Below are 18378 nucleotides of genomic sequence, written 5' to 3'. Positions count from 1 at the left end.
ATCAGACACCAGGGATCCAATGACCTGCCATACATATTTCAATATGACCATGTATGTTGATAGGTTGTACAGTAAATGAATGCATGCATATGTGGTAGAGACGAGGATCATATAGTGTCATGTCATGATAGTAACCAAGGCCGAGCGTCCCAGAATGTGTTCCCTATTATATCTTCGTGAATCACTACCACTTCTCCCTCCGTCCCTTCGTACGGTTTCACCCTCTTCGGCTTCTTCCCTGTCCGCCACGGTTTCTCCTCCTGATCTGTCCGCACGACAGGGACCGTAGACCCTTCATCATCGCTTCTTCCATCTAGTATTCCTCCGTTATCAAAGCTAGTGTCTGTCGATATATCCTTTTTGGATGAAGAGAAAGGACTAGACGTAGATTGGGAAGCGGTTCTCATCGATGTTTCTCCAGCAGTCTGACCTCGCGATGGTGGTGTCCATGCCGATGTAGACGCATGAGAAGACGGATGCTCTCGCACACATACACTTCCCTTGCGATACATCGCAGGGACATTGTTGTAGTTGATACCGTACTGTGAGAACAGTATCTCGTTCTTATCTTTCGAGTCGGTACCTTGCAAGGTCTTGTTTGCCTCTGTTGTTGTCTGACCTCCGTGGACTAGAGCCCAGAAGGTCGTGTTGTACAGATTGTTGATGTGAGCTACAGCGAGCAGTCAGCAAGTGCACATGAGTGTGTGAGAGATCACTCAACCGCACTCGAATAGCGCAAAGGAAGGACGATGCGACCATCTCAGAACTCACTATCAGCCTGTCGCCAACTGAAGTAATCCCTCAGCTCCTTCTCTCCAGGATAAAGGACGACTCGAGAATCAAAGCTTGGTGGATATCGCAGCGGCGTGTTGGGGAAGTATTGTGACCAGTAGAAGACGTAAGAGGATGTGAAGAGAGATACGATGGAAGAACTAATTTTGCTTCGCCGCCGGCTGTACATCGTAGATGAGCGCTTCACCAGGAAGCTATAGTTAGGGTGTCAGTTAAATTCGGCTCCAATCGCTTTATGATAGATCGCCAGAACATAGTCGGACAGAGGTCTCGAGCACAGCAGGAAGACAAAGGATTGCTAGACCGGATTCCACCGACTCACCTGTACTCGTCACTCTCGCCAAAACCCAAGATGACATCTTTATACTCCCCCATCACACTCTTCGCAGCCATATCCATGAGGTCGAGAGCCCGTCGGTCGTTAGGCTTTTCGAAAGAGTGAGTGTCAGAGAATCTAGTTTGAGGAGAGAGGAACGAAGTAAGTCATTGGTCCTATCCAACGGTGAACGTTCGGTGACATACTTGTGAAACCCTCTTCCGTCTATTCTGACCACGATATAGGTGTTGGGCATAAGGGGATCGGGGAGCTCGAAGTTCCGGACATATTCGAAACGTGATTTCGCCATGCCGAGGTCGTTGACAGTGACTTTACTGCCTTGCCCTTGTATCTGCGCGAGCGTCTTGTGCGAGTGTCGATCGATCTAGAAGCACGTCAGATAGTGGACTGTCCCAGAATCAATTCTTGTCAACAATTGTTGCTGCGATGCTGCCTCGCTCCGCGAAATCGCGGTCCGCTTTCCCACGGTCGATCGGAAGCAGTACTTTTGGACTTTCTCTCGCCTGTTGGATATTTCAAAAGGACAGTTCATCTCCTCTTTGTCTTTCAAAATACTACGCACGATCAAAGAAAGCAGCGACCCATAGCTGGAGACGGGCAGACAGTAATCGTTCTTCTCTCCGTCTGTAGCGTAAAGTCAAAATACCGAGCAAACTCCATATCGCGACGATCAGTCTTTCTCGAATTGTCCGCAACACGACCACATACATCACTTGCTGCATCTCTCTCATATCGAACACAAGATGTCACGATCGCTTCTCCTCTCCTCTTCTGGCTCTTCATCCGTTCTCCGACCGACCCGTTCCATTCAGCTCAAACTCCAGACGCAAACGCGAACCAAAACATCTGCCGCCTCTCCTTCCTCATTATGGTTATCCCGAACACATCTCGCTCCCTCACCTTCTATCCCTCCTCCCGTCCCCCCAAAATACCCTATGCGAGTGATCCTCTCCGACGGGTCCTCCTTCACGGCATACACCACGGCTCCGACGCCATCCACGAAGAAATTGACGAGAGACGTGCTGAATAATCCGCTCTGGTCGCCTGCGAGTGAGAGGAGAGGTCTCGGTGAGGGCGATGAGGGTCGTGTGGGCAGATTCAGGAAGAGATTCGAAGGTCTCGGTTTGGATGGTACTCCTGCGTCCGCTGGGGGGTCAACTTCGAACACTGTATCGACGCATGAGGGTGCAAGCGCAGAAGGAGGATCTCAACAGCAGCAACAGGAGAACGACTTCGATTGGATGTCGGAAGGTGCACAGGAGGAGAAAGTCAGTGAGAAACAGCGGAACCCGGTCAAGGCGGCCAAGAAAGGTGGGAAGAAGAAGTAATGGATGGAATGGAGAGATTGGTCGGGTCGGGAGACAGGAGGGCAGAGACCTGGCTTCCGATGGTGGACTTGTACACAATGCACAATTCATCATCCGGTACAACATTTTGCATGGATCGATGTGTTTCCCCTTGTCGCCTGCACTGTACACTGTTTATTCAGAGAGAGATGACGACTAAATGGTGTCTATTGGACCCGACCTCCTGAGACTTGCCCGCCTGTGCATTACAACTCCGTAATAATTCAACCAGCTTTACGGATCCTTGAGCTTCCTTCAAACCCTATATAGCGGCCGGCTTCTCCTCCTGCTCCTCTTTGAAGATGACCTCGTCCGGATTTCGAACATGATCCACCAGAATCTTGTTCATCCTACGCCTGAGGTCAATACAAGCCGGCAACAAGAAGTAGCAGAAAGGAGTAGCAGAAAGACTTACGTGAACATATGTAATCGTTCTGTATGAAACACCTTGAACAGCTTTTCGTCGCATAGGATATATCGCTTGTCCGTCTGATCTTGTAGTCCGCGTTCCTTGACATAGTCCCAGATATGTTTGACCACCTGTGGTCGGGATAAGCGCTGTGTGCCAACGAGATCGGAGAGGGCGTCGCTGTGATGTAGGATCAGCATCATGCAGTCAGTCGAACAAGCGACGTAAGGATGGCGAGGACAGTCACGAGAAATGCGAGGATAGAACAGGGAAGCAGCGAAGATCGATTGACGAGCGATATTACTCACCTTAGAATCAACTCCTTGTTGAACGTGTTATTCCCTCCTTCACTCGCTCTCCTCTTCTTCTTCTTCACTTCACCCTCTTGATCACTCCCAACATCCGCCGAACCCTTCTTCTTTTTCACCACCGTCTTCTTCCTCTTCTTCACCACCACTCCCGCTCTCGTCGGTCTGGGTCTCGAGCTCGATCCCTCCCCGTCGAACTGCATCTGTAATCTCCTGGCCATCTGTTCGTCCGTCTCTCCTTCCGAAACATCGGAAGGTGAGAACGACGGTTTACGTTCGCGTTTCGCAGTTGTCGCTCGGAGCGGTTCGGGTTGCGATGATTGCGGTTCCGTCTTGGGTATATGATGGGAGGTGAGAGTGACCTCATCCGAGGAAGACGATGCAAGGGATTCGGGAGCGGGGACAGGGGCTGTCAAGGAATCGTATATCTCGCTGATCTGTCCATTCCATCAAGTGAAAGAAAACGTGAGGGTCAATGACCGATATCACTGGATCAAGCCAGAGCTCATTTGATGATTATCAAGACACTCACCACCTCGTCGATCTTCGATCGGGAAGCTTTGATGGAACTCTCATCCTCGCCTCTGGCAACGAGTTGTTTCCGAACAGCTTTGGCAGAGCTGCATGGGGAAGAACCACCATGTCAATAGCAGGTCTAGCTGGCTGGCTGTCTGTCTAGCTCGTCCAAATGAGAGCTCGATCCGACTCACACTGTCGACAGATCACTAGATTCTAGTATTTGTCGGATTTGAGGAGTGAGTCGTCGGACGTACTATACAATGTCAATCCGGAATGAGCGAGGGCTCTGTTCTCCCGCGGAATGGCCTCGAGAACGGATGAAGGAATGTATCGCAGGGATTCCCCAAACTCACTTGATCCGTCATCTTGTAGGGCGTCGAGCCGTTCAGGATGTATTGGCGACCAAGGAAGTGGGATACAGAAGAGGATGGTGTTTGACTCCATGCAGACCAAATGGGTCTGTTACGCGGGGAGAAGCTTGAGACCGAACGCATACATGACCAAAGTGGTTATGATTATCGTTGTTGTCATCACGCATTTATCGGACGAATGTGGCACACGCCTGGAATTTCAATGAACCACAACATCATGTGTGATTTTCATTCGGACAAGACAAAAGAAGCAGAAGTGGGGAGGTGAAACTGTGTGTATGCGCGTGCACAGTTTTCTTGGGGGATACCTTTGGCTGTATGCAAACAGTCGGGGCAGTAGCCTTTCGATGAAATGATCTCTATGCGATTCAGACATTCTTCTTACCACCATTCAGCCATCCAAGTGATATCTCCCACGAACCATGTTTGTAAATCAGACCGATTCTCCCAGGAAATCGACCCAGCTGAGGAAGAGGGTCAGTACCTTCCTAAAGGAACACATACCAGCTCGGTCTGCTAAACTTCCTTCCTTCGAATTCGCCCAACTTCCCACGACTACTTCTGTTCCATCCAATTCGGCTCCGGTCGCATCGCCGCCCGAGTCTACCGCCAGCCTGTCGAAGAGGATCAAAAAGGTCACAACATCGAGAGAGCAGTGACGGCAGCCCCTCCTCCTGGTGTGCTACCACCTCAGCGAACAGAGACTTTGGAAGAGCGTGTTAGATGGCTAACACGATTCGAGAGAGCGGTCAACCTCTTCAAAGACGTGGGCGAAGCGGTTCCTTTGATCGGTCCTGCAATGCCTGTGATTAGCCTATTGACTGATCTAGTCAACAGACTGGAACAGGTGAACAACAATCAGCTGGAAGGCAGTAGGATCGTGAGTCTGTGTAAAGGCAGGAGTGTCGAGTGCTGACGGCATGAAACTCATCAGGCGGAAAGGATCTTGGCCTTAAGCAGAGCCTTATTTCAAGCTGTGGAGATGTGTCCAGCTGGACAAATTCCTGACAATTACATGGAATTGATGAAATCTTATCGCCTGTGAGTTTGCTGATCTATGATCGGCTCATGGAAGCTGCATTAGCTGACTATCGCTCGGATCTCACTGCGGACAAATTCTGGAACAGAGAGCTCAGAGGAATGATCACGGATCTCGTAGGCATGGAGAAGGTAAGACAGAATGAGGGTTCAGCCAAAACAATGGTACTTTTTGGTGCAAGATCGAGACAGCTGGAGTCTCTCTGGGAAAGACTCCAAAATTTCCAAGCAGAATGGACCGTATGTCGTCACAACAACTTTAAAATTGAATCGCTTCCGTCCCATTGATGACAACTCTCTTTTATAGCTGTTCGGAACTTGGTACCATGCTACTGGTCATATCGCAACCACCTCCAATATGAACACTCCGATTGCCCAGCAAATGCAGGACGCTTGGAAGCTTCCGACGAAGAAGGCACGTCTACAAGCTATGTCTGGAGGTACGTCTATTCCCACCTAGAGGATGTACAAGTCGGCATCCGGATTGATCAGTTTGCAGTAGATTACGAGCACGATCCTCTTTGCTTCACAAGAGCTGTAACCGCTTTTCAAGATTACCAGGAACTGTTTCTGGGAACTTCGAATCCTCAAGTAGAACAAGAGAAATCATCACACCTCGCAACTGATGATGCAAGAGGCTTGCCACTCAAAGGCTCGCCTTCGAAAGACCTCTTACATCTCCTGACTGGCGAAGGGAGCTCTTCCATTCCCCTCGAGGGAGGCCAGTCAATCAGATTACGTGGGGACACGAATCTCACCATCATGATGGTGACAGCAAATTCTGGGGCACCATCCCCAGCTCCTGCTTCAAGAGAGGTATTGCCATCCATGTACGACATACTTGAATCACTGAAACAGGACATCATAGAGGTGAGTGACTACACTAATTGTTTTAGCAGTTAGCTCACTCTCACATGCCCAACGAGTAGGAGATCGAAGAGCTTGGTGGAGTGCCGCCGGATGCGGATGAAAAAGTGAGCCTTCCCACTAACAGTCTGGGATCTCGCAAGAGCCCATGGGAGGAGTCACATGAGACTGACAACGACATCGAAGGTCACCGAGACCTACGTTCTGAGGACCGAGCCTCTAGGGTGAGCCATCCTGCGCACACTCTTGGTTTGCCATCGCTGAACAGGCGGCCTTCATATCTGAAGTGCTTCCGCCATACAGACAAGCTTCAAAGGTATCCTATATCCCAACGAGCGTGTCTGCATCAAAGACACATCTCCGTTCAAATGGCACGATCGCGACCTCTCCGCTACATCCGTGTTCGACTTCAAGAACCACATTGAGCTATACAAAAAGGCAATGAAACGCTCGGCGGGAGTGGTACCCTTCAACCAATATTCGATCCGATCGCATTCGGATGCACTATATCCCCTTTTCTTTCTGACTCCGCTCTGTGAGTCAAGCATTTCCAAAAATGTTTCCGAGATTAACGACAACCAATTCTCTTCAGACCCCAACGGGAACGTCGAGGGCTATCTCAGCAAAGAAGGTAAAACAGTTGCCCACCGATTACAGATTCTCCTGGTCATCGCCCAAACAATGCGAGATTTTCATTCAGATGAAATCATCCACGGGAATCTCAAAGCCTCGAATGTGCTCATCGATGACCAAGGACTCCCCTTACTCTCGGACTTTGGTGGAATCTATGCACAACCGAACATCAGGAAGCAGTTCACGACGGGCCTTCGAGATTTTCTCACCTACGCTAGTCCTCAGACTATCGATCACGGTTCTGTATCCAAAGAGGCAGACGTATGGTCATTCGGTGTTCTTGCATACAAGGTATGTGTTATGGTACCTTGGGCACCCTTCGTGCTTGATACAGCTGACATCACCTCTCAGATATTCGTGGGCAAAGGGATTCACGAGGAGATTGCGACGGATGACTTGCCTCATTTCATACGCACTTGTATGTTCCTGGGACTTTCACATCACAAGCCTAAGCGCTCACGTAGTAGCAACAGTGTCCACTCGCTCCATCGATCCTTCTCCCAACTTGTTGCCGCCAAGAGTATGGGACCTCATCCGCAAGTGCCTGCATACAACTCCGAGACGCCGACCCACTTTTGAGAGAATCGTGAGGGACTTGGAGGAGATCAATGACTCGGACAAGGTGAAGAAGCCAAGGCCTACGATTTCAACCCCAGAATCCGTACAGCACCATCAAGGAGCCTCAAGCTCTACCAGCGGACCGAACTCCTCTCCTCCTTCGCGACGAGTGAGACTGTGAGACACCAGCTTGATACACTTATCGTAGGCCGCAGCTCATGATGGAATCTCACAGGCGTCGTTCAGTAGTGTCGCTGGCAACACCCATCCGAAAAGCCGCGAGTTTCGTAGGACCCCTCAGAGAGGCTGAGTCCAGCGCTATCGGAGGTATGTCGAAGCTGTCTTCCAAAGGAACTCGATCATCTCGTTGTTTCATGTCGTGCATTAGCCGCCCAAGACGATTCATTCCCGGATTCACTCCAGCTGGCGCTGGAGAGACTAGGACTGAGAAAGCGCTCGACCAGAGCTTGAAGTCGAAGGAGCGAACAGTTTGACAACCAAGAGGGTGAATGACGTTGGATCAGGCTGAGCGATATTGTAAATAAATCATATGCATGCAACGAAGAAAGAATCACAAGAAGAACGTCCTTCTAGAAACCTCCATCTTTGGCTATGCAACCAGCAACACGATCAGCTCACCAGTCTGTAAAGGTACACAGTCCAGCCATGCATGACTCACCTTCCATTTCCATTCATACTCCTGTTCTTCGTCCAGTGCAGGTACCTTGATCTCACCATGCGTCGTCTTTCCTTTGCCGGTTTGCGGCTTGCCGATCTCAGCCATGGCCGCATCCTCATCTTGTTTCTCCTGTCTCGCGATTTCCTCTGCATCCTCATCACCGTCCATCTCTTCGTCAGAAGCAGCTTCGGCATCCCCTCCAATGGGCGCTCGACCATCCGGAGCCGTGACGGAAGGTAAACCTTTTCTGAGCCATCGAAGTTTGAGGGTGAATCGGGGACCAATCTCTTGCAATTTTGCAGAAATTGCTGAAGAAAACATATATCTGAGAAGGGAATACCGTCCAGTCAGCCTCGAGTTGTCTCACTGGCAATCAGGAGATCCTAAGAGGGTTACATTGCTCTGACTCACCGATGTCGTCGGAAGAATAAGAAATCACGTTGGTTATGCAATGTCACAACCTGTCTTCCTCTAAATTGAGGTTGAGGGGGGAACAAGGATCCGAACAATCGTCCAACGCTGTTGCCAAGAAGCGTCGTGAAGTTGTTGAGGATAAGCTCAGCTGCACAAAGGTGGAACGAAGATTAGTCATGCGTTTTTGCGACGATCTTGGTCCGCTGCGCGGATCGACTCACGAGAATGAGGTGTTGGTCGAGCGTGGCCCTGCAATCGTCGCACGTTAGCGAAATTGCTCGACAGACGAAACACGAGATGATCAGAGCCGAAACATACAAAGAGGTTCGCACTAGGAATGACGCTTGACAATCTGAAGAATGCTGTAGGTCCAGCAGGGAGGTTGATAAGAGTGATAGCGTCTGAAATAAAAATCGTCAATCAATATCGTCCCCTCGTGATCGACTCCATTCGAGCTCACTGGGAGATTTATGATCCTCATTGACCACGATCAAAGCTCCATATCCTCTCTTACCGGCCCATCTCGCGACTCGTCCGATCTCGAATCCTCTCCCCTTCGGCCTCTTGAAAAACTCTCCTCCGGGGAAAACATTCTTGAGATCATCCACGAACTGGTAGGTGTATTTACATGGCGAGGGTGAGGTGGTGATCAGGATTTTGGGGGGAGGATGAATTTGTACGGGTTCGGTGGTTGTTTGGTCTTCTTCTGCATCTTCCTCCTCCTCTGCTCCTCCTTCTGCTTCTTCATCGTTGTCATCATCGTCTTCGTCGCCATCCGCATCCGGTCCGTTTGGAGCAACGGTTTTGGTCCTCGAAGGTCCTGCTTCGGGCATTTCCGCATCGTCGTCGCTTTCCTCTTCATCACTTTCATCCTCCTCATCATCTGACGATGGCATCTCTCCATTGATCATCCGACTAGCCTCCTCTGCTCTCTTCTCCAAATCTCGCAACGTTGCCGGATCGGCAGTGAGGTAAGACGTCGAATCGAATTGACGAGTGTTATCGAGCGTCTTGGGCACATTTTTAGCCAATCGTGCAGCCCTCAGAGCAGCACCGTTCGTCTTGTCCTTCTCTGCCTTCTTGATCTGCAGATGATGAATGAAGGGTCAGCCTGATTGTATGAGGTGGGAAAGGGTGTGGATGATACAACATACCTCCAAACGACGCTGTAGTTTTGCCTGACCTCTCTCTCTTTTGCTCTTTCGATGTTGGTCGGATCGCTTGTCCGCGTTCTTGATCTTGTCTCCTCGTCCCATCCTGTCTGATGCCTGTTGTTTGGTCCACGGGGATGAGTTGCTCCGCTGATGATCATAAGAGACATTCTGAAATTATGTTTTTTGCAGGAGGGATGGAAGGGTGGAGGCGTCAAAGGATTTTTAAATGAGGGGATCGATCAGACAGCCGTTGCGGAGTGATTAGTCGCGTCAACTGATGAAACAACAACATGAACAATTCTCGTCCAACTGCTTCCTGCTCATATCAGATCGTGGATAGGGTCAACATGCCTTCACTCATCAGTGCTCGACCGTCTACGAGCACGAGTGGGATGACACAACCGAAGCGGACCATGTCGCGAGTCACTTCGTTCAAGCGGGAATGGGGTGATGATGAAGAAGATAGCACATCGCTCAAGGACAATTCGGGAGAGATTGCATGGAGTCCGAGTCCTGACAGGTGAGTGGTAGGCTCCAACCTTACGGGGTAATCTGTAGGAATCAACATATACCTCCCTGCCACCTCGTCCGAGTGATTCGGGCGCTGTGATCATCAATGCTCAATATGATATCGTGCAGAATAAAGCGAAAAGGCAACCTTCCTCCTCCTCCACCTGCTCCGCAACAACCCAATCTCGCTTCTTCTTCCTCGAGATCCACCATATCGGCTGGCGGTATAGGCGACACACCTGCCGAACGTCGCCGTAAAGCGATACTCGCCGCAATGTCACAGAACACTGATCTCCCTTCAGCGAGCACTTCCGCTTCCGCTTCGTCATCGAAAAAGCAGGCATTGCCCTCGTTATCATCTGCCAATAATTCTTCCTCCATTACCCGCGCAACTCAGACAATCTCCAGCGCTCAAAGGACGCAGACACCCCCGACACCGCAGGAGCTGCCTAGTCTGCCAGCTTCTTCCTCGTTGTTGAAGAGGGCTCTGCCATGGGAGGAAGAGCATGCGTGAGTCTGACGGAGCTCAAGAATAGCAGACCTAGGCAACTGAACCAGCGGTAACCATAGAGCTTCGAAGAGAGCGATGGCGAAGACAAACTCTACGGGCAACACCAAGACGGTGACATCGACTGGACCTTCGCTGAATATCAAGCAAAAAGTTGCACTGAGTGCGGAGCAACAGAAAGTTTTGCAACTGGTCGTAGCAGAAGGGAAGAATATCTTCTTCACCGGTAGTGCAGGTGAGTTGCGTTTCCCTCGATGTCTGACGAGATTTCTGGTTGACGTACAACAAGGTACTGGAAAATCTGTTCTGCTTCGGGAGATCATCAAAAATCTTCGAAGGAAGTTCGCCACTGCCCCGGATGCTGTGGCCGTCACCGCTTCCACCGGTATCGCAGCATGTAACATCGGGGGTGTAACATTGCATTCGTTCGGAGGGGTTGGGTTGGCCATTGACAAGCCGGACATATTACTCGGAAAGCTGAGGAAGAATAGAAAGGCCGCAGCTAGGTGGCAGAGAACCAAGGTCCTCATCATCGACGAGGGTAAGCAGATGTCCTTTTGACCGACCGGAGTGCTGCTGACGGGATCCTGATGCAGTGTCGATGGTCGAAGGAGATATGTTTGACAAGTTCTGCAGACTCGGTCAAATGATAAGGAAGAACCAAAAGCCATTCGGAGGTATACAAATCATCGTGACAGGCGATTTCTTTCAACTGCCCCCTGTGACGAAAGGTGGAGCATCGCCGAAGTTCTGTTTCGAAGCTGAGATGTGGGACGAGACTATCAACATGTCGGTCAATTTGACGAGGGTCTTCCGACAGAAGGATCAACGTATGTGCTCTTTGCACTGCCTGTTGATAATTGGAATGATCGGCTTACCCAATATCAGGCTTCGTCGATATGCTGAATGAAATGCGATTCGGCCGACTTTCGCCCCAGTCGATTGCTGCCTTCAAGCAACTCGCGCGCAACATCGAGTACACCGATGGTATCGAGCCGACCGAACTGTTCCCTCGCCGAGAAGATGTCGATCGAGCGAATAACACCCGGTTGACCCAAATCAATCGAGAAGGATATAGCTATCAGTCTACCGACGGCGGTGCCATTACCGATCCGACACAAAGAGAGAAACTTCTCTCCAATTTCATGGCGCCCGCATGGCTTGAACTCAAGGAGAATGCTCAAGTTATGTTGATCAAGAATATGGATGAGACTTTGGTGAACGGATCAATGGGCAAGGTCCTTGGTTTCGCGCACCGAGCGTTATTCTTCCAGGACACCTCAGGCAGATGGGACCCATTCGCCGACCTCGAAGGGCTGGACGAGGAGGAGCGTTACAAGAAGAACAAAATGAGAGAAATTGTGCTCGCAAAGATGTCTGCAGGAGGAGCGAAACCTTATCCTGTGGTGCGATTCAATGTGCCAGGAGGAGGATTCAGGGATATATTGATCGAACCGGACCAATTCAAGGCAGAGTTGCCAAATGGCGAGATCCAAGCTTCGAGATCGCAAGTGAGTATAGATGCTCTTGAACGTCTGCACAAAGGGCATAAGCTGATGAGGTTCCGCAAGTTACCGCTCATCTTGGCTTGGGCGATGTCGATCCACAAATCCCAAGGGCAGACATTGGACAGAGTCAAAGTCGATCTCGGGAAGGTGTTCGAGAAAGGTCAAGCGTATGTGGCGTTGTCTCGAGCGACGTCATTAGATGGGTTGCAAGTGACAGGATTCAACGCTGAGAAGGTGAGTATGGTCTGGTGGATCACTGCTTCTATTATATCGCTAAGTTTCAATTTATTGTCCAGGTCATGGCTCATAGAAAAGTTGCGATATGGTCAAATACGTTGAAAGACCTCAATGTGTGAGAAATGGATATGGTGTATTCTCGTGTTCAGTTGTATTTCCTCATTCACCCGTAATGATACCATCGACATACCCTCATGTGATATCCCGTGTTTCATTCTACCATCCACCATGCGCCTGTCCTATGCATAGTCCTTCACCAGGTGCATGTTTCGGTGCTCCTGCGGCAGCACGCAATCATTTTATGTACGAGGATTCGTGTCATATCGTGCCACTATGCAGTCTAGTTACACCCTAGTACTAAACTGATTATATTATATACGGTATATTGTATATTGTATATGAACCCCAATCATGCTCCACCCTCGTCCGATCTCCCCTTCTCTCTCTCCTCTTCCTCTTTCTTCGCCATCATCTGTTTCTTCTGATCTCTATCCATGGTCCATCTCTCAAAAGCGATGGCTAGAGGTAAGCCTATCAGTTCGACGCCTATCAAAGCGAACAGAGCGCCGAAATGCAGTCCGAGTCGATGTTGGAGGTCTGTACCGAACGCTATGATCTTGTACGCCTGTGAGAGGAGGGGAGAAGATGAAGAGGCGTGAGATAGTTAGCTAGAGTCCAGATGTGGTGGACGATGCTCGACCGTGCGTTGTCGATGGGGGGACGGCCGAGAGGAAGAAGCAGAACAGGACTGTATCGAGTTGGAAGGCAGGGAAACGAGAGGAACTCACTTCGACGTTGTGATAGAACGGTGTCCATCGTAAGAATCGATAGAAGGTCGGCATCATCTCGATTGGGTAGAATGACGAGGCTGAAATGGTCGGGAATCGTTTGTTAGTGTCTTCCCTCTATCTTTGTCTGTCTGTAAACATAGTGGATTCTAAACCACTCACTGATATTGACTGATGTGCCATTCAGTCCAATCACCAGATCAGCGTCCCAAATGCTTCGTTGACCGAACCTCGTACCCGCACTCACGGATGATCCACATGATCAAGAAGAAAGGTAACCATGAGAAACCGACGACAGCCAGTGCTGTCTCCATCCCGAACCCAGCGGCTATGATAGTGAGGTAATTGAGTGCCCAAAGGGTAACGAAACCAGCTATTTGTATTGGCACACAAGATCAGCAGAGCCCTTGAGATGCATCAATTCTCGATAAGTCGAATTAGTCACTCACCTCGACCGAGATGGTCACCCAGAGGGACTTGCCAGGCCCTGATGATCAGTGTCTCCCAAAGTGACTACAATGAACCCACAGACCCGGGTCAGATCGCCGTATAACAGAATCGGAACAATGACGTACCATGAAGAAGTAGGCTATCAACGGCCATCCGAGTCGGAGTTTGATCATACTCGAGAACCGCAGTTTCGGACCAAGACCAGATTTCATCCGTGAGATATGTCCATATTGCGCAATGTAGAATGCGAAGATGATCTATCAAGACCAAGAAGTACGGTTATGGTCAGTCGGCTGCTGCTTTTTGAATTGTCTGTATTCGAGCTGGCAGAACGATGACTCACAAAGTAGATCAAACTGGCTTCCATCGGTGCCGCTCCGGCCCATGCGCCGTTCGGGATAGGTCGCACGTCGAAGATCGAGTATCCGAATCCTACACCTACTGCCTGAGGTACTCTCGCGGCGTTTGTGAGTAAAGTAGGATTGGTCGTCGAAGACGCCATGAAGGCCTCTAGAGCTCGGGCTCGAGCCGTTGATAGAGGGTTCGTGAGTTCCTCTGTGACCTGAACAAAGCGATGATATGTCAGTTGCCTGCTCTTGCGGTAAAGATGGTCAAAAGAGAGACTCACGATCGATTGGATGTATAGCAAGACGACCTGATAGAATCTCGCTGAGGAGTAGTAGATCCCGATTGCACCAGTAGGATCATAACTCGCGTCTCCATTCTCTAGAGCGTTCGTCCAGGCACTCGAAGCATTCGCATTGACAACCACTGCGGCCCAGCAATCCTGAGCGACGACACTGTTCCTCACATCTTCCAGACCATTAGGGTAATTCGACGGATCCTTGACGACCCAAGTCATGTGGACGATGGATGAGGGGAGGGAATTGATATAGTTTGCTTGTTGGGTCATTGGTCCGTTAAGATATGAAGTGGACGAAGGTGCATCGAGTAGAATGATGTCGACCGTCAGATTGGGGATGAAACTTGTGAGTTTGTAGTTTGATCCCCAGAATATGGAAAGACAGATCCAAAGCCATACAGTGATGAAGCCGTATAGCGCTGCCCCTTTCTGCGAACATCAAAGAGGTGTGAGCATATCGAATCCTGCCATGTTGTTGTACGGGATAGGTGTAAGGCTCAAACCCACCTTGACAGCTTTCCATCTATCTTCTTTGATATGTTTACTCGTGATCCCCCATTTACTAGGCATCTGAACGTTCTCCCAGCCTCTCGGTTCTCTCCCTCCCTCGACACCCGAGTGGTGATCACGACTGACCAATGTCTGCTTCCCGATCTCTGCTCCACCTGCTCCACCGCCCACCACAGCAGCTGCTTCCTTGACCCGTTGCTCTGAGGGATCCTGTAAGGATAGAGACGCAGGGGGGTTGACGGTCTCGTCGGAAGCATCTGATCGTCTTGAAGTTTCTTGGTCGGTCTGGGTAGCACGAGGAGCAGGGATACCAGTCGTAGCAGATGTCGGGTGGCTGGAAGGTGAATGCCATGGGTGATGGTGTATATCGGCGAAAGGTCCTCCAACAACAGCTGGACGAGCTGCGTTATCTTCCGATGTGTAGTCGGCCGACGAGGTTTCTGGCTGGTACGTCTCTCCTTCATGGCTTGTGATCATGTTGTGAGCCGGATAAGAAGTCGAGCTGAGGTCGCTCCTGTCCCCAGGAAATTCGGCGTGGTGGTCCATCGATAATGGTCGACCTAGTTGGAGTGGAGGGGGCGAAGCTGATAACATGTTGGGCGACGCTTCCTTGTGGTTGCTCGAATGGAGCGGGGAAAATCAAGCGGATTCGATTCGGAAGACGTGTAAAAGCTAATCTGAAGAGCTAGACACCACGATGGTAGAGTATACAAGATTTGTTGGTGCGAACTCGGACCGTATAACAGAGAGGCAAGGGCAAAGATTCAATGTCTGAGCGACAATGACAAGCGAGGTTGCGACAGTGACGGACCATGACATCGATCAACGTCGGACCAGGGCCTCAACTCGTCTGCCGTGAAGCATGACAGCGACCTGTCCCAATCGCAACTCATCCGGTGTCCCAGGCAGAGAGAGCCTGAGCGATCTACCAAAGAAAACAAATTTCCAGTTCAGATCCCGGGAATCGTCCGATCACAGTGTGTGCCGAGAGTTGATGCCGGAAATAGACAACCTCTCGACGTCATAGCGGTTTGTCACGTATACATTTTAAAAAACAACAACTTTTGCCGATCTTGGTCATTGCTACGGTATCTGTCCACATACACGGTAGAGCAGTACTACAGTGCATGTGAGGAGATGGATGATCGGGGCTTTGTGGATGAGATGATCTAGGTACGGAAACACACGCAGGTCGTCATGATGCATCGACGCTTTTGTCGGAGTTCTTTTGTTGACAGACTGGCACAAGTAGTCACAATTTTGCATGCAATCGCCTCTTCACTCCGCTGTTGGGTAGATCGAACATCAACACAATCGAGCGACTCTCTCCAGCGGACTGCTACCAAAAAGACTGCATACGATCAATCAACTTGCCTTGGAACTATTGCCAAAGGCGAGGCCACCGCTTGTCATCGATTAGTTGTACTCTTCGACATGTCGTCGCCCAATACCACATCCCCCTCGATGAAGAACGTCTTGTCCTCGAAAGAGACGCCAGACGGCAAACACAGGATAGGATTCTTTTCCGCCGACATGTTCCAGGCAAAGCGAACATGGGCCAAGCTCACTTTCTTGGTGAGTGGAAGCTCAACACTATATATCTGCTGCCTGTCCATGAGCGTCAAGGCAAGTTTAGCTGATGGACATCTCGGTGTAGACTTTTGGACTGATCACCGTTTTCATGTTCCTCTTCTTATCGATATACTTTGGTGGGTATCGTCAACACATGACACGCTTCTGATACGTGCTCCGTGACACCGTGACACTGCCATCCCACACCGCTCTGAACATCTGCTCCAGACTGCAGCGTCTCAATCAGCCGCCGATCACTGACATGTGACACCAAATGCAGGATCTTACTACAAACAAATACCACGAGCCGATCATTTTTCCATCGAGCTTCTCCTCCTCGACACGCTCGCCTCACCAGCCGGCTCACCCCATCCAGCAATCCTCGGCCCAGCCCTTCGACAAGCGGTATCCCAAGCTCTGACCACCCAGCCCCATCTGGGATGGTGGGAAGCCGATGCAGCCACTTTGCAGACTCTGAGGATCGCGCCGGGAGGACAAGGGCTGGATCCTTACGAGTATGCGATGGCCAGGGTGTTGAATCAGGATGTGTGGGGGGTCATTATCGTCAATGCCAATGCGACGAGTGGGGTTTGGGCAGGATTGACAGAGGGGACCATGTGGGAACGTGAGTGTTGACTTTGACGTAGACTCATCTTTGGTGTGGACGACCTTTTTCCCCAATTTCCCATCCGGCACTGGTCTGTTGACTTCCTCTACCCTGGCGTTTGTTTGTGGAATCCACCGCTTCTGCGATTCTCAGAAACTCCACCTTCCAGATCAGATTTCTACAGTCGGTGTACTCACGCTTCATACTCTTCCACTAGCTACCGGTGCCATGACCTTCCTCTACGAAGAAGCCCGTAACTTCTACGCTGCAGGCCAATACGTTTCCCGGCTCTCCACCGAACTCATGACCTCCGCCGGTTCGGCCGCCGCAACCACCCTTGCCTCGCAGATCTTGGCTTTGGGAAACGCCTCGGCCGTTTTGACCACTGGCGCACAGGCCGGCGCTGTGATAGCTCCGTTTAGTTACAACTTGCATAATTTGAGACCGTTCGATCAACTTGCTGTAAGTGGCCTTCCTGCAATGCTTTATACGATGCGAAGGAGGGTTTTTGACGAGTATGCGTATGATCAGGGTATTGCGGGAACGACAGTTGGAACGATCTATCTGATCATCGTGAGTTGGATCAAAGACCTTGACCAAGGTGGTAACGATCGAACTGACAGTCAATCCCATCGACAGTTCACATTCCTCATCTCGGTCACATGGAACACCAAAGGCTTACCCCTCATCCAAGAACAATTGACCATGTCATCCGAAGTATTGGTCAAAGTTCTCGTACCCTTCATCGGTGCGTACCGGACATTCGCACAGACATAATCGGCCAAGTCTCCAGCTGACAACATATTTCTGCCATCTCATTCGAATTAGCTTATTTCTGGTTGTCGCTTCACTATTCCTTGGTTTCCCTCGCTTTCCTCGTCAATTTCACGAGGCAATTCGGCAAAGGCGGTTTCGTAGTTTACTGGATGTTGAACTGGATCACCATGTCGGCCCTTGGTTTCGTCATGGAAACGGCTTTCCTGTGGTTGGGCCCTTTCTTCCCATTCTTCTTGGTGTTTTGGGTAATCCTCAATGTAAGTGCCAGGTCGGAGTCACTGAACTTTTTCAGTAGCGGAGCGGAAGGAGCGGAAGGACCATATGAGGACGCACTGACGAAAGAGTGACGATGTAGGTCTCTGTGGCGTTCTTAGACATTGCAGACACGGCTTCGTTCTATCGATACGGGTGAGTGCGAATCTCAAAGGTGCAGGCCACCCAACAGAGTGTCAGACGGGACGGGAGTGAGCTGACAAACAACAATCCTGTGTCGGGTGAATAGCTATTTCCTGCCCATCTGGAACTCTGGTGAGTGACCATTCTCATCCCACTCCTTCGGGTTGTTGTCGGCCTCAGTGTCGAATTCGGTTCAAAGCTGATCTTCTTGCTACCAACCTCTCAGTCGACGGAGCCAAGTGTATCATCTTCGCCACGAAGAACCATCTCGTCCAGAACTTCACCGTGAACCTAGGCTGGATGGCTGCCTTCATGTTATTCTTGGGTCTTACAGTCTTGCGACAAAGACGGCAGAAGACCACAGGGATGATGAAGGAGAAATGGGAGGAGATGAAGAAACAGGACGAGAAAGAAGGTAGGGGCGGGGTCCGATCCGCAGAGAGATGA

General features: G+C 50.4%; 8 protein-coding genes across 8 annotated transcripts; 4 read left to right on the top strand and 4 right to left on the bottom strand.

Annotated features, from left to right (window-relative positions):
• Positions 1-122: 122 nt before the first annotated feature.
• IAR55_004516 (uncharacterized protein) lies at positions 123-1418 on the bottom strand (the record flags this gene model as incomplete). The annotated part of the gene is made up of 4 exons (XM_066947614.1): positions 123-670; positions 772-986; positions 1115-1246; positions 1315-1418. The coding sequence occupies 4 exons, from the start codon at positions 1416-1418 to the stop codon at positions 123-125; spliced, it is 999 nt and encodes a 332-aa protein (XP_066802028.1).
• A 454-nt stretch (positions 1419-1872) lies between these two features.
• On the top strand, positions 1873-2457 carry IAR55_004515 (mitochondrial 54S ribosomal protein bL31m; the record flags this gene model as incomplete). The annotated part of the gene is made up of 1 exon (XM_066947613.1): positions 1873-2457. One exon carries the CDS (start codon positions 1873-1875, stop codon positions 2455-2457), a length of 585 nt encoding a protein of 194 aa, XP_066802027.1.
• Positions 2458-2737: 280 nt separating this feature from the next.
• Positions 2738-4076, bottom strand: IAR55_004514 (uncharacterized protein; the record flags this gene model as incomplete). Its single annotated transcript, XM_066947612.1, has 6 exons — positions 2738-2825; positions 2891-3064; positions 3193-3629; positions 3725-3812; positions 3903-3964; positions 4065-4076. The coding sequence occupies 6 exons, from the start codon at positions 4074-4076 to the stop codon at positions 2738-2740; spliced, it is 861 nt and encodes a 286-aa protein (XP_066802026.1).
• A 428-nt stretch (positions 4077-4504) lies between these two features.
• IAR55_004513 (uncharacterized protein) lies at positions 4505-7649 on the top strand (the record flags this gene model as incomplete). The annotated part of the gene is made up of 14 exons (XM_066947611.1): positions 4505-4558; positions 4696-4962; positions 5017-5123; positions 5210-5360; positions 5428-5560; positions 5620-5990; positions 6050-6094; positions 6174-6211; positions 6275-6522; positions 6580-6911; positions 6972-7038; positions 7085-7355; positions 7414-7505; positions 7567-7649. 14 exons carry the CDS (start codon positions 4505-4507, stop codon positions 7647-7649), a joined length of 2259 nt encoding a protein of 752 aa, XP_066802025.1.
• Positions 7650-7749: 100 nt separating this feature from the next.
• IAR55_004512 (uncharacterized protein) lies at positions 7750-9527 on the bottom strand (the record flags this gene model as incomplete). The annotated part of the gene is made up of 7 exons (XM_066947610.1): positions 7750-7788; positions 7858-8182; positions 8269-8419; positions 8493-8520; positions 8590-8672; positions 8732-9356; positions 9426-9527. The coding sequence occupies 7 exons, from the start codon at positions 9525-9527 to the stop codon at positions 7750-7752; spliced, it is 1353 nt and encodes a 450-aa protein (XP_066802024.1).
• A 245-nt stretch (positions 9528-9772) lies between these two features.
• IAR55_004511 (uncharacterized protein) lies at positions 9773-12307 on the top strand (the record flags this gene model as incomplete). The annotated part of the gene is made up of 8 exons (XM_066947609.1): positions 9773-9945; positions 10065-10445; positions 10506-10678; positions 10733-10984; positions 11040-11273; positions 11332-11954; positions 12015-12185; positions 12248-12307. 8 exons carry the CDS (start codon positions 9773-9775, stop codon positions 12305-12307), a joined length of 2067 nt encoding a protein of 688 aa, XP_066802023.1.
• Positions 12308-12597: 290 nt separating this feature from the next.
• Positions 12598-15173, bottom strand: IAR55_004510 (uncharacterized protein; the record flags this gene model as incomplete). Its single annotated transcript, XM_066947608.1, has 8 exons — positions 12598-12813; positions 12977-13056; positions 13224-13349; positions 13426-13489; positions 13552-13683; positions 13770-13988; positions 14055-14498; positions 14577-15173. 8 exons carry the CDS (start codon positions 15171-15173, stop codon positions 12598-12600), a joined length of 1878 nt encoding a protein of 625 aa, XP_066802022.1.
• An 840-nt stretch (positions 15174-16013) lies between these two features.
• On the top strand, positions 16014-18378 carry IAR55_004509 (uncharacterized protein; the record flags this gene model as incomplete). Its single annotated transcript, XM_066947607.1, has 10 exons — positions 16014-16154; positions 16237-16288; positions 16432-16776; positions 16976-17220; positions 17290-17331; positions 17398-17506; positions 17587-17792; positions 17891-17943; positions 18038-18063; positions 18158-18378. The coding sequence occupies 10 exons, from the start codon at positions 16014-16016 to the stop codon at positions 18376-18378; spliced, it is 1440 nt and encodes a 479-aa protein (XP_066802021.1).

The sequence above is a fragment of the Kwoniella newhampshirensis genome, chromosome 8 (genome assembly GCF_039105145.1).
Source record: "Kwoniella newhampshirensis strain CBS 13917 chromosome 8, whole genome shotgun sequence".
Taxonomy (NCBI): Eukaryota; Fungi; Basidiomycota; class Tremellomycetes; order Tremellales; family Cryptococcaceae; genus Kwoniella; species Kwoniella newhampshirensis.
This window is presented reverse-complemented; position numbering and strand designations above follow the sequence as displayed.